The 24,566-nt window shown below is 44.3% G+C and overlaps 1 protein-coding gene across 7 annotated transcripts in view; it reads right to left on the bottom strand.

The window, feature by feature from the left end:
- The window catches only part of SHROOM2 (shroom family member 2), a 675,938-nt gene that overhangs the window by 34,702 nt on the left and 616,670 nt on the right, over positions 1-24,566 (bottom strand). For all 7 annotated transcript variants that reach the window (XM_069205145.1, XM_069205146.1, XM_069205152.1 and 4 more), the window contains one exon: positions 11,318-11,507. In XM_069205145.1, coding sequence (XP_069061246.1) covers positions 11,318-11,507 — 190 coding nt within the window. The remainder of the gene's footprint in view (positions 1-11,317; positions 11,508-24,566) is intronic.

Below are 24,566 nucleotides of genomic sequence, written 5' to 3'. Positions count from 1 at the left end.
CTCTCTGCACAGTAGGCAGCAATATGCAAATCAGTCATGGGCCAGCATGAACAGTGTTAGAAATGGGGTGTTTGGTTGGCAGTCAGGTTACCCCCGTCCAAGCAAGGACCCTCACTCTAGCCAGAGTAAAGGAGAATCACACTCAGTTAACCACCTCCAACCCCCTTGGTAGCTTGGCACCAGCAGGTAGGCCTAACTTTAGAAACCAGGTGTAAATTATCTGTACAAACACACACAGTAATATAGTAAAAACACCACAAAATGACTCAACACAGGTTTAGAAAAATAGCTAATATTTATCTAAACAAAACAAGACCAAAACGACAAAAATTCCAACATACACAAGTCTAGTTATTTATTTTTAAAGATTAAACTCAAAAATAGCACTTAGAAACACAAAATGCTTCAATGTAGTTATAACAAAGCGTTGTTCCCAACAATTCGACGCCAACGGCGCCGGGTATGGAGTCACGCAGACCCCCAGGTACAGTACCTTAATAAAGTGTGAAAACAAGCCGGTGCACAAAATCAGGGATCGAGGCGGCGTCTGTTCTGGTGCTGCAGGGTGAGTCACAAAGAGGTGTTGGGTCCTTGCTATGGAGTGGTGGAGTTGAGGCGGCATTGGTGTGAAGCGTTGAATCCGTGCACTTTGGGCAGAGTCGATATCCAGCGGTCACAATGTGGTGCGGCGACTTCCACGGAGTCGTGGACTTCGACTGGGGCTGCAGCGGTGTCGGGTCTGCGAGGGTCGCGCACTCCAGCAAGGACCACAGAGTCGGTTGCAGGAGGCGTCACGGGATTCGGCAGCGGCGTCAGTCCAGAGTCGTCTGAAGTTGGTTTTCTTGGATTTTCACCAGCTCCTCCTTCCAAGCACCCAGGGACTGGATATGGCACCGTTTGTCAGGACAGGAGTCTCAGCAGAGAGTCCAGGTGCTCGTAGGGGAAGTCTGTGATGGCCCTGAGACTTCAACAACAGGAGGCAAGCTCAGGACACGCCCTTGGAGATTCTTCACAAGCAGGAATATCCCAAAAAGTCTAGTCTGTGTCCCCTTTCACAGGCAGAAGCAGCAACTGCAGGATATCCCAACAAAGCACAGTCACAGGCAGGGACAGCACTTCTCCTTAGCTCTTCTCCTTGGCAGAGGTTCCTCTTGATTCCAGAAGTGATCTAATTTTCAGGGGTTTAGGGGGCTCTTCTTATACCCCTTTCTGCCTTTGAAAAGGGCCTACTTCAAATGAAAGTCTCTCTTGTTTGTAAGATCCTGCCTAGGCCAGGCCCCAGACACACACCAGGGGGTTGGAGACTGTATTGTGTGAGGGCAGGCACAGCCCTTTCAGGTGTAAGTGAACGATCCTCCACTCCCTCCTAGCACAGATGGCTTATCAGGATATGCAGGCTACACTCCAGCTCCCTTTGTGCCACTGTCTAGAGAGGTGCAAAAAGCCCAACTGTCAAACTGACCCAGACAGGGAATCCACAAACAGGCAGAGTCACAGAATGGTTTAAGCAAGAAAATGCCTACTTTCTAAAAGCAGCATTTTCAAACACACAGTCTAAAAAACAACTTCACTAACAGATGTATTTTTAAATTGTGAGTTCAGAGACCCCCAAACTCGATATCTCTATCTGCTCCCAAAGGGAATCTGCGCTTTAATAATATTTAAAGGCCGTCCCCATGTTAATCTATAAGAGAGATAGGCCTTGCAACAGTGAAAACCGAAACAGAGTCCAGCACACATCAACCACCTGGGAAACAGAGGCAAAATGTTAGGGGAGACCACGCCAAGGATGCCAAGTCTAAAAAATAGGAACAGTGCACCCGAACTAACAGGACAAGTCCTCTCCATGATGAAAACAAGCAACCATAGACTAGTTTGTAACTATTGAGGCCTCATCTCTAGTAATGTGTGTATGTCTGGGATCTACCTACCGTGACACAGTGGGAGAAAAAGGATGGGCTGACTAGAATGCTATCTGACGGATCGCCATGCAAGTGGTAGAGATTAATTCAACACCTTTTTCCACTGGTATTTTTTAGCTTTCACTTCACTAAAAGTTAATAGTATTATTGAGCAGTTTAGAAGATATTTACTTTGATTAAGAGGGAAATCAACACATCTGGGTGGTTTCCCATGGGAGGTCTACTTAAAACATTTTTAGCAAGCGCATAGCAAAGCTTTGTAATTTGAACAATAATGTCTTTATTTCTGATAAGACTTCAGATTATTTGCAAGAAGAAATGTTATAGTAAAATAAAATGTTAGCTTTTATCATTTTATATCTTTACATATGTTATCAATTAATTGTCTAAAATCTTTCTTTAAAAGTAGTAAACTTTCTCTGTCTAATTCCTTGTGTAATAAGAAAAGACTTAAACAGCCCTTTTAATACTAACATGTTTCACACTATGGTACTGTAAATTTTCTGTATTTCTACCCATATAATGCAATTCGAACCAATCTGTCGGTACCAGTGTGCAGATCTCTAATTTGGACTTTTTTAGATCGTAGGAAGAGACCACTCTGTAGAACGGGTCATGGGAGGGCAGTGAGAAATCTATGATTAGAAAGAGTACCCACCAGAAAGAGCCTTATCCAAGGAAAGAAACTTATTTTTCTGATAGATACTCCTAAACACAGTTTTTCACCTTTAGAACAGGTACTCTAGCAGTACTTCCCAGAGGTGAAGGGACTGTGGAGCGGGCTCAGACCAAAACATCTTGCAGGACTGAATAATCAAACCACACCGTCCTTCCTGTCGGACCTGGCTGTCAAGGAGTAGTGTTTTGTGAACATGTAAACTGATATCCAGGTTGTCACATGACAGACATTACAAACAGGCACTCTGTGTGTCAATGCACTGGTAGCAGCCTTGACCGTTTTGGAGTGAGCCCCGAGTCCATCTGGCTTCTTGGCTAAAGAGTAGCACATCTTAATGCAGTGGACTATCCGCCTTGACAAGGTCATTTTTTGCACCCCTTACCCTTATTTGTGCCTGAGAACCCCATAAAAAATGTTGTCAATCTATCCAGTGGCCTTTGGTGTGATAAATGTAAAGACTCAAGGGTATTTTGGGGACCAGTTGATGGTGTCTCTCCTCCTCTTTCTAAGCTAAAAGACTTCTGCCAACAACTTCTAATTAAGCGATAGACATGGCTTATAATAATTTCTAGGAAGGTTTCATTAAAGCACCTAGATGGGGCTCTATTAGTATGTTCCAGCAATAACAAAATCAAGAGCACAATTTGACCATCTTACCAGTAAACAGACCCACAACTTGATTACATAAATCTCTCATGGGGACATCAGGTACAAGAATCAATTTGCACAAACTATTCACAATAACTCATGTCCCATTCTTTTGAAACTCTGTATGATTTATACTATACACCACACAGACTGCACAAATGTGGCCTCGTGGAAACTTTGAACTGTTTTGGCTGCCAAAGTTCATAAGTAGATGATACTCATGTTTTTGTTTCTTGTTCAATTCTTGTACCCAGCTGGACTAAAGTGTTTGATCACAACAGGTTGGTGAAGACAAATATTTGTCTAGAATCCAAGACTATCATGCTGAGGTAGTCAAGCAGGATACCTCTTCATTTGAGCGAAGCCTTCTTCTTAACTTTGACTGTGGCCAGTCGGAGCATTGCACATGCTTGGCTACAGAGGGAAACCCCCAACTACAAAGCATGGTGGCAGGAATTTGTCTTTTTAAGCGGTCTCAAAATTTTAATCTAACGTAATGATCCGCAACATGGGAGGCATAAAAGAATTTGAAATGATCTCCATCTCTCCCCGATGGCTAACCCAACCGAGTAGGGATGCATCTCTCACCACTATCAGTTATGGGAGGGGAAGAGAGAGTGGTCTACAGCAAGTAGAGGGTGCAGACGAGCAGCTACCAGCTGCACATATTGTACATCGTCCTCTGAAACTCAGATGACAAGCAACAGGTTATCTTGATGGTGTGCTTGGTGCTGGGCCCACTGAGACTTCATATCCCACTGCAGAGTCTGCATATGCCACCTTGTGAAATGTAAAAGCAGAATGCATGAGGCCAACACACCAAGAAGCCTCAGAGGTACTCTCACCAAGATCCAGGACCGAAGCTGAAACATCAGGATCATATCCCGAATGGCTTAAAATCAAGGGAGGTAGGAAAGGCCTGTGTGACTTTGGCTCATTGACTGAGAACCCCAAAGATGTCAATAGGTTTGCTGTCATCTGGAGGTGGTCTATGACTGACCTTGGCAAGCCTACTTTCAACAGCCAGTGGTCAAGGGAAGAGAAAGATGGGATCTTCTACCTCTGAAGATGAGAAGTGACCACCATTTCATGAACACACAACGGGTGCTGGTAAGGCAAGCAGGGGGCACAGGAAACTGAAAATGCTTGTGGCCCACCTTTAATTTCTGATAACATCAGTATTATTACAGAAAAGAATGTGTCCTGAAGATTTAAGCCAATCTTCAAGTTGCCCGAATCCAGGGCAGACAGAACTTAGGCCGGTTTGAAAATGTGAATTTGTCATTCAGCAGAAAAGCTTTCAGAGGGCAGAGATCTAAAATGAGACAAAGGCCTCCACTCCACCCTTCTTCGGCACAAGCAAATAATGGGAGCAACAACCTGTCCACTCTTCTAAGGCTAGAAAGGTACGCACCGCTTGTAGCAAAATGGAGACGGTGCTCCTCTGAAAGCTGCTCTGATGTGGGAAGAAGATGTAATGGGGAGTACAGAAATGCAAGGGCATCACCCTGCTGGACAGTCTGAAGGACTCATCTGTTGAATGTGACAGACTGCCACCCTAGGAGAAAATGTTTGATTCTCCCTCCTTCAGGGTAGTTCTGTACCACTAAGTGTACACCAAAGCAGTCTGGAAACTGATGCCACAGAGGAAGGGCACTGTGTGTGGTGACCTGCATGAAGTGTACCTAAACCCTGTCCTCAGCCACAAAAGGACTGGGGTGGTTGTTGGGGGAGGAGTGAGAAGGGGTGCATCCTGATGATGCTTATACACCTCTCCAATAGCCACCAAAGGAGCGAGACTGATGGGAAACTGATGAGAAGCGGTGGATAGGCCCAAGGGCCTTGTGGGTCTGCTTTCCTTAAAGCATTCGAGGGCACATTCAGCCTTCTCACCAAATAGGTGGGACCCATCAAAAGGCATATCCATAAGAGATGCCTGCATATCTTCAGAAAAGCCAGTGGATCGCATTGACACATATCTGCAAAACACCACACGAGTGCTTAACACTCTCCCTAAGCAAATAAGGGCTGGCCCTGGGTGCAAAACTTCAGTAAGGATATTTAAATAGACTTCAACCAAAGGCAGCTGCAGGTCTGGGAATTCAGCCATACATCTAATCACAATAGCAAACAAAGTGGTCTCCTCTACTGGGGGTAGAAGGGGCAAAATCAACCCAGTATCAGGAGAAGCATCAGGTCCACTGGCCTCCTGAAAATCCTGTCTGCTTGATCTCTTGATCAGCAAATCACTGAAGTAGGGGGAAGATGTGAGTTTCTCCCCTTGTGAGGTAAGCGGCTAACACTTCTAAGCACTTGGTGAAGATCCTTGTTGCTGTAGTGACACCAAAAGGTAGAACACTGCACTGGTAATGTTGACCAATTACCATGATGCGGAGGTAGCGTCGGTGAGCTGAATGGATCAGATGATGGAAGTAGGTGCCCTTCAGACCTAGTGTGGCCATGAAATCATTCTGCTGTTGTAAGAGAATGACATCCTGCAGGGTGACTATGCATAAGCGTTCTGACAGAATGCATTTGTTGAGAGGACAGGGGCCAAAGATGGGTCTGAGAGAGCTGTTCTTCTTTGCCGTATGATAAATTTGGTGGGGTTGAAATAAGCTCTAGGTAGTAGCTATGCTTAGTAATTGATAGGACCCACTGGTCTGTGGTGATCTCTGCCCAGCAGGCATGAAACCACTGAATGTCAGGAATGTGATCGGGGATGGGGGGTTTGGATGCAGGGTAGGTCAATTTTTGGTGAAGGACGCTCCCTTACCAGGGGTACCTCTTCCTCATCCCTTGGAGCTATTTCCTCTGAAGGAGCCCTGGGTGAATCCTCAGGCGTCTGCTGGTAGCGCTGTTGCTGTCTATGGTAGGACCAAGTGGGTTCAGAGGAGGTGGCTTCTGAGCTCCATCTTAGCTGCTGCTTCCAAAAGGAGCCACACTAAAGGAAACCACTAAGGTGCCCAGCCCCTCAGTGGTCTTTGTGTCTTTTTTTATTTTTTCAAGTATAGTGTCAACCTGTGGTCTGAAGAGATGTCCTCCATTGAATTTCAGGTTGACGAGGTGCTGATGCACCCTTGGCTTGAAACCAAGTACTCTGAGCAAAGTGTGAGGCAGCACGATCGCTGAAGTGTTGACTCCCCATGCTACTGTATCTGCTGCATCCAAATCACACCTAATGGTTGCATTAAACATGGCCTTACCTCCCTCCATAGGCTCGTCCCCCTGCTTGCAATATTGGTAAGGGAGATGCTGAAGGAGAACCTCCATATCCTACCAGCTGGCTTTACAGAATCTAGAGAGGAAACCTATGGAGTTGGCGATAAGCCAATCCGTGGCTGCACCTACAGTCACTCTGTTTTACTGCAGCATCTATTTGCTTGCTATCTTTATCAGCAGGAGAGCGTCTCTGGTGTACTAAACTGCTGCCCTTTTCCTAGCAGTATAGACTACTAAACTAAGGAATCAGGTAGGTTGTGATCACTAACGTTGAGGGAGTCACAGGGTGCAGTTTTTTTTATTTTTCTCAATGCCTGGTGTAATCACATTAGATTTATCCGGGTTCCAAAAATTTTTACTTGCAGACACAATCAGACGCTTGAGAAAGGGTGGATATTGGATGGTGTGTTCCGTCTTCAAAAGTGTCTCCACCAAAAAGTCATCATGCTTGGAGTGGCATACATTTCTACCCTATGGTAGATGGCCACTTGTTGGATGATGCTGTTGTACACTGTGGTGTCATCCAGCGAGGAGGTCCTGACTGGAATGCGCTCCAGGTCAAGGTCTGCCTCAGGATAGATGTCATTGTCCTTTCAGGGATCTTCGGAGACATCCGGGTAGACTGGGGAAAAGTCCTCCGCTGGAGAGTAAAGGCTAGGACTGCCAGTACCAGAGTAAGACTCCTAAGACCTCTGAGAATCTGAAGGTGGTCATGGAGGAAGCGATGGTGGAGGCGGTGATGAAGTGGTGGTAGAAGAGGAATCTTGTCTTTCTGCCTCTTGGGTGGCAAGATTAACACAGAAGTGTCCTGTGGCAGGTTTTCCTCAAAGATAAGCCTGCGTTTCTTGGGTAGAGTTTTCTCTAATTCCGAGATGTATCCTGAGCATGGGTGGATGATGATGCTCCTTAGCTGTTTGTCCAGCTCCTGCTATAGCCTCTCAAGAAGCGTGCATCCCTTGGCATCGACAGTGGGGGCAGACAATGGTTTTAGCACTGACGGCGTCTGCTTTTGAGTTGATGAGGGCTTCAGCTTTGATGGTGGAGCCAACTATAATGGGTCAGCACTGACCAAGGTACTTTGAGTGTACTTTGACTCAGGGCCATTTGGAGATCGAGGCCTCTGGGAGGGTCCTTTTTGGCTCCAAAGTCTTGGCTCAGTGTCACCAGCACTCAAAGGTTGTGGTGCACCCATAGGAGGCTTTGGCACAGGGCTTGACAGCCATTCTAAAAAAACAGTGGTGTGCAGCTCAAGTGTGCTCCTGTTTTGAAGGTTTTGGAGGAGTTGGGGCATCAACAGTACTCACACAAGGCATAGGCTTCAAGTGTGAACAAGAGGTGACCAAGGTGGATGGAACATCCCTGGGCACTTTATCTTCCTCCAAGATCTCCTCCTCGCCTGACTCAAAAAACACAGGGACTGGGCTGGTGTGCTGGAAGGTCAGGGGACTCACTGAATTTTTCCTCCTCTTCTTCAGCACCAGTGTGATCGGCCTCACCGAAAATTACTGGCGTTTTTTAAGAGGATTGTGCTGTCTGCTGTGGGGCCCCCGTTGGTCTAGGCAATGGTGTACAGTTTTCTGGTCAAGGAACGTTGCAGTTGCAGTGGCTCTCGGCGTGCTCTGGCGAGAGGCAAAGATTGCAGATGGCATCTCTTGAAAGGCATCCACTCCGAAGGGAAGGCTGGAGCATGCGGCGGCCCAAAATGCCATGCGGGCTTAGAGGCCTGTTTGGTCGAAGAATGGAATTGACACCGATAGCAGAGAACGTGTGGAAGAAGTCTTCTTGCAACGGTGTGGAAGGCAACGGACTCCAAGGTCACAATGAGAACCGACAAACTCATCGAGACCAGAAGAACGCTGAATCACATCCAAATCCGATGGCAGAAAAAAACAATCTAAGGATAGAGTCAGTGCCCAAGCGCATCCAAGACCAGAGCAAAAGCTGCCGAGACCCTGTGATTCGAAAGGCTTCTTCGAAGATAAGCAAGTTGCAATTTTCCCAGCCCAACACTAGACTGTAGGAGCTTGCAGACCATATGTATCTACTGATAAATATGCAACAAACAGTAAGATTCTTACATGGTTTTTAAATCAAGCATTTTAACTCCAACACACACATGGATATCTTTCAATCATACTGCTACAATGAGAGAAATCAGTGGGCCTCCTGAGAATGGAGCACAACTAGAGATAAAAGTGGAATTAGGAAGCTCGAGGAAGGCACAGTGTGGGAAAATGATGCTCATCTGCTTTGTGTTTGCATGGTTACACTTTTTTGCATTTTATTTGGTTTAGCTTTACTACTCTCCTACTCGGTTGCTTTGCAAATCTGCATGCTTATCTCTGTGTCGAGGTCTCAGATGCATGTCATGGCTTGAACTATTTAGCTACTGAGAAAAAAGAAAGCAAAGAAAGAGGCATTCCAAAGGATCTACCAATGCCTCCAAATCTGTAGACTTGTAAAACTGCAATAGCACAGCAGGATACATTTCAGAATCCTCATTCCATATCTTCTTTTAACTGTCACCTTGCTTTTACTTGCAAATTATGTGCTCTGTGCCTCATGGGCAAATGAATACTGAAATTATTAATCAAATAATTAGGGTTCAAGAATATTTTTGCATTCCTCACAACCCCCGGAAGGACCTATACTTTACAGTCCTTAACAAGTACACCTACACCAGCCAGAATGGTTTTAGTACACCTTTGGTAAAAGTATAAATTTAATAAAATGTTACTTGTTCATAAAAATGTTATTTATGGCTTTTGTTAGGGTGTACAACCAATCAAAATCCAGTTATTCACTGCTATGATATAATAGTATAATGTTCCCCACTGTTTTGATATCACTAGAGGGAGCAATCACTTCCCCAGTTTTCTGCTGTATCGCCATTGTCTGTTCAAACATGAGCAATGAGGCAAAATGGTGGCCTACAATCACCATTTTCCCCTGGCATCGCAGGTCTATGCAGACTTGCGTTCACAGGATAAAAACACCCCATGTTGTGGGGAGCCAGCTCTCAGTGCCACTTTAGGTTGGGCGGGGAGAATGGCCCAGAAGGAGGCGGTGATAGCTGGGAGGAGGCCAGGTTTTATTAATTTTTCTATACATATGGGTAAGAGAGAGTGAGAGAGAGAGAGTGTGTGTGTGTCTCTCTCTCTCTCTCTCTCTCTGGATGTGGGGGAGATTTAACTTTAAAAGGTGGGGGCAGTGGGTTGCAGAAGGCCAGTATTTTTTTTTCAAATGTGGTCAGCAGGAATTTAAATGTAGACGGTGGTAGGGTGGTGGGATGGTTGGGGCCAAGGTTTTTCTAATCTTTGGGGCAGAGGTTCATATTATGCATGGTTCCGCCGTTATTACTCTGCCCCTTGAAGATGTTGAAAGCAGAGGCAAATTTTGGGGGGCTGCATTGGGGGCATACATAACAAAAAATTTAAAATGGTTAAAAAGTGAATAACAGAATTTTTCACCTCACGTTTCTGAGAGACGTCATAGATAAATCGAGGTTTGCTCTATTTATCTAGTTGATGTCACTCGGAATCCTTTGGAGAAAAACGTCCCCCTTACTCACTACTATCCATCTACAATTTTACATGGCTCACACACACACACACACACACTACTACTCTAAGTAGGCTTTTCAAAATACTGTTATGCATAGTTTAGGCAGGCGCCCCTGCAACTTGAGGATGCGGTGCCATTAGTCATTCTATGGACAGGAGTTCGTCCCAGGAAGTCGGTCGTTGGTTGGTCGTAGAGGATGTCACATCATCATGGGGTGCGAGGGATCAGGGGGCATTTAAACCCAGCATGTCCCAGGAGCTGCCCTATTTCATCTCCTTCATTGTGTCTCAGCAGCTGCAGAACTGGTCACCCACCCACCCACCCCTTGACAGAGGCGGTGTCCCTGGCAGTAGAATAATGGAGGATACCCAAGAATTGGACTCTGTGACTGCACTGACTCCTTGGCAGGGTGTTGTTTTGTGTGGGCACCGGGCTGGTGGGAGGAGAACTGACCTGCTAGTTGTCCTGGACCCTCCTGCCCTACCCTGCGATATCTGGTTGAAACTTTTGGGGGCTTCACCTGCTGAAAGGTTCCCCAGCAGGGCCAATGTGCTATGCAGTGCCCTGGGTATCAGCTAGCATAGTACCCCCCTGGAATGGAGAGGATGTGGGGATTTTTAGTAAGGACTGCCATCCAAGTGTGTTCTTTGCAATAATTCATGGATGTATCGATTAGAGAGCCTGTGAGATGTATCATGTGTGGGGTCTTCTCACACAATGCATAGAGCAGAACTCATGACAATGTTATGTGAAGTGTCTTAAATGTGGAATTTGATATTTATTTTCTGTAATCTTGTGGTTTCTTGTTACATCCTGTAATGTTATGTTGTCCTGACCACTGAACAAAGCTGTGATGTTACTATGCGAATGAAAGGATACGCTGTGAGTGACCCACAAAAATCGTATTTTCTTTCTAGACCGCCTGCAGCGGGGAGTGTAAAGGTAGGGGGGGTGGGACTTGAACGTTGTGTGTGCACTATTACAATGCTCCAGTGAGAAACAACTCCTGTTTTCTACCGTGTGACATAACTATGTTCATTGCTGAATCTGGAATCTATCTCTTCGGTCCCTGTTTATTTATATGTTAAAAATGCTCACAACAGTGGACAGACTTGAAACCCATGTACAACAGAAAACGTTATATAGGTAGCTTTACTCTCTTTGCCTATTTCATGGCACTCAGACCTCTTCTGTAAAAAAAAAACACACACACACACATCCCCGCTATTCAGTTGCCCATTTATAATTCAACATAATGACATTCTAAGGCAGGAACATTCACCTTCTTTTCGGAGAGGTTGTGGTCTAGCTCTTCCTCTGAATCCTCTTGGGGTTGTTGCTGTTGGTCTTGAAGCTGCTGTTGTTGCATATCCTTCATTTTGATGAGGAGTTCAGCCTTGGGGGCAGAGGTGCTGTAATAGGCGGAGCTGGTCGTCAGAGAGATAGCTGAAGTCACGCCCTGCTCGTCCTTCCTAGAAAACCGAAATACTCATTAATGGAAATTTTAAATCGGGTAAATTATACTTTAAATAACATACGTTTGGATATTTATATGGCGTGATATTTTTGAAGAAAGAAAAACATATGTTCAAAACTGGTAACGTCCACAAGCAAAACAACGAGAAAGCCTTTGCTTTATCAGTTACCAGCAGAAGCACAAAACGAATGGTAACTACCAATTTCAAATATGAATTATATATTTTCTGACTGTTTAAATTAGAAGTTTAGGTACATTCTGCTAGCGTCAAAGCAGTTTCCAGATTACTAATTGCAGGAAGTTAGGATTTCGGAACGTTTGCTAAAACTGTAATTGCCATAGCGCCATCATGACTGCGTTACAACTACTGAGAACCAGAGAAGCCGCATGCAAGCTGTCCCTGATGCAAAAAGGAAGCATGTGTATAACTGTTTCTGGTCTTAGAGGGTCTGCTTGCCAAAACTACGTTCAGATTACAGAGCATGGAATAATCTGTCAACTGCGGCAGGGTCTTTCTGCAGATTAAAAACGAAGAAAACGTTTAATGGCAGTTTTCAGTCCTCTTCACACACGTTTTGATCCCACCAGTGATGTAAATTATAAATAAGCCAAAAAATACAACTTCGAGTAATTTTTAAAGGGGCTGAATGAGCTAAAAATGTGATTAAAAGATGCTGATTTCGGAACCCAAAGTAGGTGAATGACGCAACCTACACCTCTCCACCCACTGCAAACTTCACTCTCCACCCTTTTAAACTGCAACTTTGTATATCATGAAACACTGCAATGTTAGAGGGAGCCGCCATTTTCTGTTAGGTTACTGGGGGATGCTGTAGATCCTCGATACACCGCTTAAGTATGCAAAATGTCAAGGCATTAGCCCAAAGCCCAGGTAAAACAAGATATGTTACTGATTTACAGTCCTGGTGACTATGTTGGTAGAGCGCTGAAAAGCCATTCACTGGCTGCCTTTCTCAGGACAATCAAAGAGGCCTGGAAAAGAGACTTGATAGAATGAACCCTGGTGAAGCAGTCTCATGCGAAGGCTGCTAGAAGAAATGACAGGGCTGCGGAAGTTCAAGCCTCATAAGCGAATAAGTCATAAACTGTCAGATTCATCAGATACCAGACCTCTAAAGACTTCAGGAACCAGACACTGCAAAATCCTGGTGAGAGAGTATCACCAAACCTTGAGTGTGTCACCGCCAACTATTAGATGAATCAAGAACTTGCATGTAATAAGCGGGAAAATGGCACATTACCACATAAAGAGAAGTAAGCAACTGAGAGCATGTTGTCGGGAGTCATGTTTATAACGTAAGACGTCTGATCTTGCACTGAACTCTTCTAGTCCAGACTACTTATGCAACAACATGGCAGTGTAAATGTATGTACTCGGTTGTCTTTGGAATGCACAGAATGTTGCATCTTCGGACAAAAAGATCAATAAAAATAATAAAAATACTCAAACAGTAAAGGAATACTTGAAGCACTCCATATGGAAACGCTGCACATTCATGAGATTATGGCAAATGGAATATTTTCAGAAAAATACAGGATTCTAAAGAAGTCCACTAAACATTCTGGCACCGTGGGTCAGATGTACTAAAACACTTTTCCATAGACACAGAATGGATAAAACCGTTTGATACATCTGGTCAAGACGAATATGTATCCAACAAGAGAAAAATGTGGAAAGAATGTGAAAATCATTGTATTTTCGAGGTAAAATAAACAATACCGAGTAAATGATTAAAAGATCATCCTTTCCAGGCAACAGAAAACAAGCACAGACAAAGTCAATAGCTCTGGCCGTGGCAAGCTGGTGCAAACGTTAATTAGTTAATCTTCAAAATGGTTTAACTGAAAGGATATGACACACAAATTACAAAGAATAGGAAAAGTAAAACATAACACCAACTAAACATGGCAGTCATATGTTTTCAATAAAAACTATACACTGAAAAACAAATTAAGCAACACATTTAATTTTAATATAACAGTGCAGGTGCCTCCAAGCAGGCAGGTTACTGAGAGCAGGCGCAGTAACCCCTTCTAGTTATAATGATTACTATATGAAGATATGTTTCTTATTGGTGAGAAGAGACAGTATCAATCAATCAATCAGACTTTTTTGAAGCACAAAACTATCACCCTTAGGGGTATCTGGGCACTGAGGTAGCTGCATCTGTGTCAAAAAGTCAGGTTTTGAGTTGCTTTCTGAAGTCAGCCAGGGAGGGTGCCATTCAGAGGTGGAGGCTTTGATGATGATTTAGGAGCAAGTGCTGCCTGCGCTGCGGGTGCAATGGATGCGGGGGACATGTGCACCGAGGGCGAGTGAGGTGGAGTGAAAGTGTCTTGAGGGAAGATGAAAATTCAGCCAGTGGTTGATGTAGGAAGGTCCTTGTTTGTGGAGGGCTTTGTATGTGTGTGTAGCGTCTTGAACTGGCATCTTTCCTGGACAGGGAGCCAGTCGAACTTCCTGAGGTGAGGAATGATGTGGGTATGCTTGGAGATGTCCAGGATGAGTCTTGCTGTCGCGTTCTGTCTTGTCTTTAGTCTTCTGAGGAGCTGGGAGGAGATACCAGTGTATATTGTGTTGTCGTAGACAAGGTGGCTGGTGACGAGGGCATGTGTGATGATCTTTCTGGTGTTTGCTGGGCTCCATCTGAAGATCTTGCGGAGCATGCGAAGGGTGTGGAAACAGGAGGAGGCGACTGCGTTGACTTGCTGTTTCATGGTCAGTTGGCTGTTTCGTATTATGCAGAGGTTGCCAGTGTGGTCAGTCGGTGTGGGAGTGTGGCAGAGTTTTTCTGGCCACCAGTTGTTGTCCCAAGCGCAGGTGTTCTTCAGTACCTCGGTTTTGTTGGAGTTCAATTTGAGTTAGCGGTCTCTTATCCAGTCGGCTACGTTGGTCATGGCGTTGTGGAAGGTGGCTTTGGTGTTAGAGGGGTCTTTGGTGAGTGAGAGGACGAGCACAGTGTCGTCGGCGTAGGAGATGATGTTTAGTCAGAGGGATCTGATGATGTCCGCGAGGGGGGTCATGGAGATGTTTAACAGAGTGGGGCTGAGGCAGGAACCTTAGGGTACGCCCCATATGATGCTCTTGGGAGCGGAGGAGAAAAGAGATAGACGGATGCTCTGGGTGCACCCTGAGAGGAATGAGATGATCCACTTAAGGGTGTGTTGTTGAATGCACAATGTTGTGGAGCATGTTGATGAGGATGTGATGGGCGACGGTATTGAATGCTGCAGACAGGTCGAGAAGAATCAAAGACAGTTTCTCCTTGGTTGAGGAGAGTTCTGATGTCATCTGTTGCGGCGATGAGAGCGTTCTCAGTGCTATGGTTGGCCCAGAAACCAGATTGTGATGTGTCGAGTAGGTGGTTTCGTTCTAGGTGGTCAGTGAGCTGTCAGTTGATGGCCTTCTCAAGTACTTTAGCTGGGTATGAGAGCAGGGAGATCGGACGGCAGTTCTTGAGGTAGCTGGGGTCGGCTGAGGGCTTCTTTTGGAGGTGTCTGATGTCTGCATGTTTGCATCTGTCTGGGAAGAATGCTATGGAGATGGAAGCATTGAGGAGTTTGGTGAGTTCAGTACTGATTATGTTGGATCAGAGGTTGAAGAGATGATACGGGCAGGGGTCGGTGGGTGCCCCCGAGTGGATAGAGGACATGATGGCTGCGGTGGTCTGGACATTGAGAGGTTATGGCTGGGCTGGGGTTTGCTGGTTGGATGAGGTTGTCGAGGCTGAGCAAGGTAGTTGAGGGTTAAAGTTGTTGTAGATGTTGGCAATCTTGCTGTGAAGTAGTCAGATAGTGAGTCACAGAGTTGTTTGGGGGGATATACTATGTGTTTTCTGTGGCAGTCGGGTTGGAGAATTCTTTGATGATTTTGAAAAGTTCCTTGGTGTGGTTGGCTGAGGCGTCGATGCAGTCCTGATGGCTGCTCTTTTGGCCTCCTTGATGTGGTGGTGGTAGTCGTTGAGTGCTGTTGTGTGCGGCTGTCGGAAGGGTCCTTAAAAATTCACCATCACTTCTCAAGTAGAAGACATTTATGCCTTGTGGTTCTGAGCTGCGAGGTGTGCCAGCTGGCTTGTCTTGATGTTCTGTTGGCTCTTACCGGCTTCAGAGGGGTGACTTTGTCAGTGCATTTGCTGATCCAGGCGGAGAAGCTGTGAGCGGCCAGGTCGAGGTTGGCTGACTTGTCGGGTGGTGTGGTGCTGAGTCTGCTGGCTCTCAGTTACTTTTCCCCAGCAGCGGTGGGTGGCCCTTTAGTACTTGGTGATGGTGTGCCGGATCTAAGAAGGTAAAATGGACGATTGTGTGGTCGGTCCAGGAGAGTTCTGTGGTGTGGGTGAATTTTATTCTGTCGCTGGAGGAGAAGATGGTGTCGAGGGTGTGTCCGGCTCTGTGGGTGGTTTGGAGACTAGTTGTGTGAGTCTGATGTTGAAGTTCTCCAGCAGAGATGTGGAGTTGGCGTCCTTGGGGTCCTCGATGTGGAAGCTGAGGTCACCTAGCAGCATGCAGTGGAGGGGGTCGATGGCAAGGGGGACGATGATGTTGCTGATGGTGTCGCAAAATGCTAGCCTGGGTCCTTGTAGTATGTATGCGAGAGTACCTCTTATGGTGGTCTTGACGTCTATGTGTAGTAGGAGGTTAAGGTGCTCCATAACAGATGTTGGGTCGTTGTTCATAGAGGAGTAATGGATGGTTTCCTTGAATATTATGGCAATTCCTCTGCTGAGCTTGTTGGGGTCAGCCCCGGTGAATCATCTTGTATCCGTTGGGAGTGTCGGTGATGAAGACGACATCTGGGATGAGAGTGGTGATTGTCTCCCAGATTTCCGTGGCGTGTTTGCTGAGGGGGCAGGCATTAAGCAGGATGCAGTGTAGCGGTTCTGGGTTGGCGGTGGTCTTCTGGGAGGTAGTGGTGTTGGGTCCTGTGCAGGTAGGCGGCTCTGTGAGGCAGGAGAAGCAGCAGTGGTGACAGGCGAAAGGTCCTTCGGTGGAGCTTGGGGAGGACGTGCAGCAGTGGGAGTCTTGGCATCCGGTGTTGAGGACCAGGAGCTGGTCTGTGGCGTAACGGCGGAAGGTGAGAGAACCAGGGGTCCTGGCTCTGGGCGTGGTCCAGGCACGGACGGGATTGCCTTTGGGGTGCTTTCAGCACACAGGCGGCACACTTACTGCGCACGTCCACGCTGTGGTCTTCATTAAATAGACCTCAGGGAAAGGAGAGGGGAGCTGGGAAGGCGGGAGCTGGGCAGAGAGGGAAAAGGGCAGAGTGGGAGGCAGGAAGAGGAGGGTGCAGGATGAATGGCGAGGGGCCTGTAATCAGGAAGGCTGCTGGAGGTCTGCTGGTAGCAGGTACAGGGACCTGCTACTGGAGATCTGCTGGCTAATGGTCTTTTGGCTCCTGGCAGGCTCCTAGGGTAGGAGGAGATCGAGGGTAGTGGTGGCAGTGGAGAGAGCAGGAGGCCTGCTCAGTTATTACTGTCTTTGATTCTTGTAAGCTGAAGATATAGTTTAAACATGCAAAGTAGACAAAAAAAATAAAAAAGATTTATAATGGAAACGAAAAAGCGCTGGCAAAACATAATATTGGCCCACCTGTCCTGGCACTAAAGTTTCTGTTTCTTAGGTGCATGTCACATGAGATCAGATAAATGCCAAAACTCACAGGGCAAGAGAAACAATGACTTAAGTGGGCTGAGCCACTGCTCGATGCAGAATGCTTTGGTGCATGGAAGCAAAATGTGAATGAAAGTTGAAAAGACCAACGGATGAAGAAAATTGAACAAAAGTCCCTCCAAGTATGTACATATGTATGCATTATTTAATTAGTATCTGTTTGATTACATGGTGTGACATGCGAGTCAGCTCAAGCTGTCTCTAAGCCAGACTTAAGAAGCAAAGCAACAACAGAGAAAGAGAACCAAAACTTTCTCTTGGATTAAGAGGCTATTAAAATGTTGGGACTTCAGCAAAATCACAACAGAGTGAATCCAACTCAGACAAACTTGTGATAGGAAATCGAAAACCAAAGGGAAGTGGAGTCCCAAAAAAACAAACACTTTTTTTTTTAAACAGGGAGTCCCGTAAGGGTTTTCAAGAGACCCTCACTCACCAGAATTCACTGGTGGCATGCTTCATCATTGGGACGTCAATTAGGCACATAGTGTGAGTGAGGGGGCTCAACATCCTGACGGCGGGTGTACTCTTAAATTACACTGTCCACAGGATCTGTAAAGTGTTGAAGAAGGTATACCGGCCAGGCCAGCACTCTTAACGAATGCATAACTACATGGTCCGCTCGCTTCCAATTTGCCCTATGGAGCCTCAGTAGACCCTGTCTGGAGATACCAGGCCAATGTATCCAGGAACAGTTTAAGTCAGCAATTTGCATGCGTTAACAGATTTATATCACTCTTTATTTTTCACTTACTCTTCACAAGGAGAAGGAGGGATCACTGTTATATCTAGTATAGGATAGTGTCTAAATACCTAAACACATGGGGATCTGTCATGGAGAGGTACTGAAGAAAGCCACAATACCCGGTTAACGGCATATGGCTGAAACATGTAGACCACGATTACCTAGATCATGTCTGGGACCATTGCCACCCCTAGCTACATCCCTTCATATTTTAACCTTACCCTGATTCCCAGAAACATAATCAAATCAGATTGGGATACCTGAAGTAGTTTTAACATACACTTCACAGATCCCGCTGACAATTTCATTAAGAAGTGCTCCTGCTGTGAGGGGCTTAAGTCCAATCTGTCACACTAGGTTCTTGAGGGCTGACCCGATGATGAAGCATTGCCACCTGTAAATTCCAGCGAGGGAGGGTCTCTTAAAAACCATAAGAGACTTCCTGTTTAAAAGAAAAAGTTTTTGTGGGACTCCACTGCCCTGTGATTTTTGATCTTCTGTTTACCACTAGAAGCTGAATGGAGATATTTCCATACTTCTATCTCCCCCATTTTTGATTCTTATTTATAAAATCATGATAGGGCAGGAGCCTCCTCTCATCCTTTTTGGAGGTTACCACAAGTTTTTCTAGACCGAAGCTTCTGCTTGACTGCACTTGCAGCACCTTGCTTGCTGGATGCCTTTCTATGCTATTGAGTGGCTTGTCCACAAACCAGTGGCCCAGTATTCCAAAACTATAAAAAGTACCTTTTTCCAAAAAGATCCAGAACTAGTGAAGAAGTATTGCCTCTTTATTTGTGGGGCGTCTGGCAAAGTTTATTGTCCCAAAATGCTTTCTGCAGATCGGGAGTTGAGTGAGAGGGGTGAAATGCACCTACTCTGCATACCAAACTTGTCGCTGGACTGCAGTACGAGGTCTCGCCTGGAAGCTTTCATTTCCACGTGCTCTTTGTGCCCTGATGACCTCTATCGCATACCACTGCCCCTTCCTAATGACTACTTGAATGACAACCAACTGCGGCATCTGAAGTAGAAATTAGGCAGAAAGAGCAGAGATTAATGCTCTACAGCAACTCCTTGTTTGAGTTGCAACCCTTGTGCTGACCTACACACAAACACCTGCTCTACAAATTACACCTCCAATGTATATATCTTCATCTGCAGGACAAGGCATCAACATACTCACCCTCTTCCACTAACCATCCTCTTTCAATCATGGTAATCACTCTGAGCCTATATAGACCCAGTCGATATTGCTCCCCTTTTTTCAAAATTCAGCTAAATAACTGATTCACCCCAACTCACTTCTAACCCTTAATGAACCTATGTCAAATAACTACACAATCACACACTAGCCACATGCCCATAAAGCACATTGACATCAACATCAAACACATTCACCCTAAAGACAATACTCTCATCACCATGCTGCTCATCCATCGAGTGCCGATCCACTCATGTACTCTTCACTCATTAACAACCTATATTTTTTCACCTTCTCTACCAACTAGGTGCAGGGGTGTGGAATTTAACAAAATATGTACTTGTCCATAGGACAGGCTGCATCATAAATCTACTTGTCATGTAAAAAAAAAAATCCACTAGTCCCTTTGGTGCATAATTAGTGCGGCGACAACTTATGGCAGCAATTACATTATATAAGCTCTGATCATAGATTCTGATTATGCCGGGGCTATAGTATGGTTTGAATGCTAGCAATTTCCTTCTTTTGCCACCTTTTCACAGATCACATACTGGGGCTGAAAGTAACGGTGAGCAATAGTTCCACATATGGAATGCCCTTTTGAATCATTACAAACCCAATAACTTCCATTTTTTAGGGGTTTTCACCAGCTCTTCTCTGATCTTTTTCCATACTGAGAAAGGTTGGGAATTTACACCAGACAAGGGCAGAGGTAGAACTTCTTCCATAGTTGAGAAAAAAAAGTGGCTGGAGGAAAGTGAACTTTAAAGGCTCAACATATATTCGCATGAGCAAATCTATGCATGCATATTTGCTTGTGATAAAATGCAGTTTACAAATATTTTCTAGGAATACAATTTCTTGGCCTACTTCTGTAAATTCTTGTGAATTCATGAAAGCCATAAAGCTGCACTAATGCACGAAAATATCCCATGGATGCACTTTTGTAACTTTCTTTAAGAATTGTGCCCCCAATTAGGTCTGATATTTACCAAGACCTTTTGTTTTTATTACAGATCTATCTATCTATCTATCTATCTATCTATCTATCTATCTATCTATCTATCTATCTATCTATCTCACAAGAAGCATATCTGAACACAACGTATTTGTGTTCAGTGCCAGCGACTACTCAGCAATATGTGTTTTTAGAGACCAAAATTTTGTTTTTCTTTTTTCCAATGTTTGTTATAATGGTGTGGGCCCAGCAGCTCCCACAACAATAAAGTTTCACACCATGTCAAAACATGGCACACATTTACAAAACCAAAAGGCTAATCACAAATGTCGGGCCTTTTGATTTTGCTAATGCCTGTTTATTTTGATGTTTCCCATAATCTTGTTAAAAATGATTACAATGATTTTCCATTATGAATATTTTAGCATACATCAACAAATTTTACTAAATGATGCTTCAAAACAAAGATACCTAAAATCTCACATTAGTTTAGAAAAACGTTTTTTTCCTAGTTGCATTTTTTGTGAACATTTTATTTGAAAGCAGAGAATCAAACTTGCTTTCACGCTTCATAAAATACTTGCTTCTGATGAGAGGGCGTTCTTGGGGCATTATAGGTGGCTTCATATTGTTGAACTTTGCAAACATCTGTACACATTTTTATAATGGAACCACTCTCAGTAGTGTAACACTATCAACATGCTCCTAAGGCAGCACACTAGACATCGCAATCATAACAATCCACAAATCTTGCACCACACTTCAAAAGGACAAACAAAATCACAAAATGTTCTTTCAAGCATTTTTCTATTGATGCACTCCAGCAGAAACTCATCGTTGCCCCCCACCTAGCACATCTACAGACATGGACACAGTCCCCGACTCCCTGGTCTCCGCTGACAGAGCATTTGCAGACATACATACTCCTTGTAGCACAAAACATCCCTAACATAAGCTGTAAGCACATTGGAACACTAAGCGCAAACAGCATCAAAAGACTTCCACAGACTTCAAATGACATGATGCAATTCCCAAACTACACCTGACCACAGAGCACTCAGAGGAGCCCACAGAGTTCACAAACAGAATATCAACTAACTGAAATCAGACTGGAATCCAAAAACTACAGAGAAGGCTAACAAAAGCAAAACACTTTTAAGATAGTCAAGTGCTGTGCCAAGTTTCTCAACCAAGCGCCCACTCAAAACATAATTCTAGTGACATGCCCTTGCACCATACATCGCTCTTGTCAACCCCTCTCTCCCAGTGACTGCGTTTGGAGCCACCCTAAAAGTGTGATTGTTCCCCTCCTCAAGAAAACTTACCTTTCCCCAAATAAACCCTCCGATCACTCAAGTCATCTAGAGACAGTTGGCTATATGCAGCTGCAGCAGCATAGTCACCTCAACATGTTTCCTTAACTAATATCTATACTCTATCAAAAAACACTCATTCCACTCAAATCACCTTCCTGAGCACCTCCAGTGCAGGGATGCCTCCCTAAAAATATAGAGCACTACAGAACATCAAAAACAAAAGACAATTTGAATTATTAAGTAAAGCTCTAGAACGCACTCATTAAAGCACATACAGTAGAAAGAAAATAACTAACTTAGATATAACTTATATTACTAACTTAGATAAAACATAATTGAACTGCTTCATTAAAACAAGTGTCATTAGTAAATCAAAGAATTGGAGCATAGCTCTGAAGGACTCAATACTTTTGCTAGGTATTCTTCAAAGGCATTTCAGAGTGCCTTCCAATATAAAAATGTTTCATTTATTTGTATAAACATTTGTGTAGACACACTGCACAGCAATTCTTCTTAGGTTCCAGTGACTGTGTGAGGACAGCGCGCCAAGAATGCCAGAGATTAGAAAGGTTTTTAGTTGCTTTCTGAATGTAAGGATGTTGGTAGAGCTATGTAGGTACTGAGGGATTTACACTTTGTCTTTATGGGCTGAAAGGAGATTGAGATAGTTATTGCGGCATGGCCTGAACTGCAAACATTTAAATTTTGTTCTTTAGTTACTGCTGAGATAGTAAGGCATTTAAAAGCAAGATGGAGTGTTCTGAAAGTGACCATGACCACTAATAACAGTCAGTGCAGGTTTTTGTGATACTAGATTTTGTTTTGCGTTTTGTACAAGCCATAGATGAGGTGTACATGCCAATGCATTGGGAGTTGCAGTTGTCTAAGCATGTGTCTATTAGAGCTTTGAGTAACAAGAGGAGGTGGTTTCTTTTGTATTGTACAGTTTTTTTGAGCAGTATTAGTTGGTGGCACAAGGATTTGGCTGCTTCCCAAATTGGGAACTTGAGGCTTAGGCCAGTGTCCCAGAAGCAGCCTAAGTTTGTAACCTGAGTTTTGTTGGCCACAATTTTTGTAAAGAAGTGGGGCAGATAGAATAAATTATCTTTGTGGCGTGGGGCCTCTGTTCCAGGATTTCTGTCTCAAAGGTGCTGAGTTTTAGGAAGTTTTGAGGTTCCACGTTTCAAATAATTTTAGGTCACTTGAGACATCGATGACTTGAGACACCGCAGGAATATTTCATCCATGTAAGAGTGGAATCGAAGGTCGTGGGGCTTTACATAACTGTTCAGATTAAGAGACAGTTGGGAAGCCTTGAGGTAGCCCATAGGTCAATGAACAGGGGATGGGGCAGGGAGAGGTGAAATCTCCTGGTCTAACTTCCTGTGACTGGTATTTGTGGAATGATTTGAACCATTTAAGTGATTGACCTATGACATGAGACACTGATTCATTAAATACAAAATTAAAAAATGATCACAGTCCCTCAATTGAGGTTCTGGATACAAATTGCAAACTTGTACACAAGTGATGATCAGTTTCCCAAGTTTCCTCACTTGATGCAAAAGTATTACCCATTTATGTGCTGAGTATCAAGAAATACTGTAATTACTCTTGATGAATAAACTGCTTATCGAGAAGGCATGGGATTCTTCTGAGCATGGGTGAAAAGTCAGTATTTTCTTCTAAAGCTTCCCCAACAGCTCACTTCAGTGAGGCAGGTAGTAATCTTCACTGGAGAATCTAAAGCCCTGACAATCAATATTTACCTTTGCTTGAAATAAAGGCAAATCCAACAGCCATACCACAATGTCGGAGGACTTTCGTAGTTATATTAGAGAAATGCTCACAGCGTTTTCTTTTCCAACAAATTCTTGTTACAGAAGCTGATCCTACATCGGGTACCATGGGGCAGAATGCATATCTAGTTCCACAATGTTCTCAAAAGAACCCATTCCCATTTGTGAAAATGTTCTCCCGTGAATATCATCTAAATAATATGTTATGTTACAGGACATTTATAGAGCCTGCGATCACCAGAAGAACTGTTAGAGCTGTAATACTGTTGTGTTTGGAAGACTATGCTGCTACATTACAATTCATAAGCTTGTTTAAACAACCATGCCTTCAGACATTTTCAGAAAAATTTGAAATACCTTTAAGGAATACGGGCTACGTTTAAAAAACCAAATGCTTTATTTAAAAGTAATCACAGACATGGTGGTCTGCTGACACCAGCAGGCCACCATCATCCGTGATTTTTACGATTACCGGTGGGTCGCAAATTGTGACCCACCTCATTAATATTAATGAGGCAGATCTATTTGCGACCCACCGGGAATATCAAAAGAAACTCAATGGAGTTTCTTACATTTAGAATTGCGATTCTCTACTTGTGATTCGCATGGAATCGCAATTCCAAATATTCGTACATGTGGCCCCTAGTTCCATAGGCCGGTACTGTTGACTCCAAGCTCAAAACTTGTTCGATAGAAAAACAATTTGTATCTGCATTCAATTCAAGTTGGTTTAATTTCATCCACCTGACAATATGTCTCTTTGTGTTTCGAGTGAAACGAGTGGCATCCAGTTGAAACAATAATTGTAGACATTGCAGCCTCTGTCTAAACATTCCAAACAATAAGGTTGCTTTATCGGGTGAATGAATGTGGGGACAACGAGGATCCTTGAGGAATCAGACTGTTCAGCCTGTTAGCCTGTGATGTAAAAGACCCTAACCTGACCGATTGTGTATAATCCACAGAAAAAGATGTAATTCAGCAAAGTGTACTTATCCCTGCTTCCTTAACACACTCAATCAGAATCTGATGCTCAACCATGTCAAGGGCTGCAGACAGGTCTAACAGTGCCAACACAGCATCTTTCCCCATGTCGTCTTTCCTTCTTAGCTGATCTAACACCAACACTATTAAAGACTCCATGTTGTGCAGAGGATGAAAACGAGCTTGATCAGGGTGAATAAATGCTGTGTTCTGTAAATACTTACACAACTCTAAGGCAACTTGCACCTCCAGCAATTTAGCCGGCAAAGGGAGCAGAGAAACTGGCATATCATTTTTTAATACCAAAGGATTTGCTTTGTTTTTTCAGCAGGGGGATGGTTTCTATATGATCAAAAGTGC

This window comes from Pleurodeles waltl, chromosome 8 (assembly GCF_031143425.1).
Source record: "Pleurodeles waltl isolate 20211129_DDA chromosome 8, aPleWal1.hap1.20221129, whole genome shotgun sequence".
In the NCBI taxonomy this organism is placed as follows: Eukaryota; Metazoa; Chordata; class Amphibia; order Caudata; family Salamandridae; genus Pleurodeles; species Pleurodeles waltl.
This window is presented reverse-complemented; position numbering and strand designations above follow the sequence as displayed.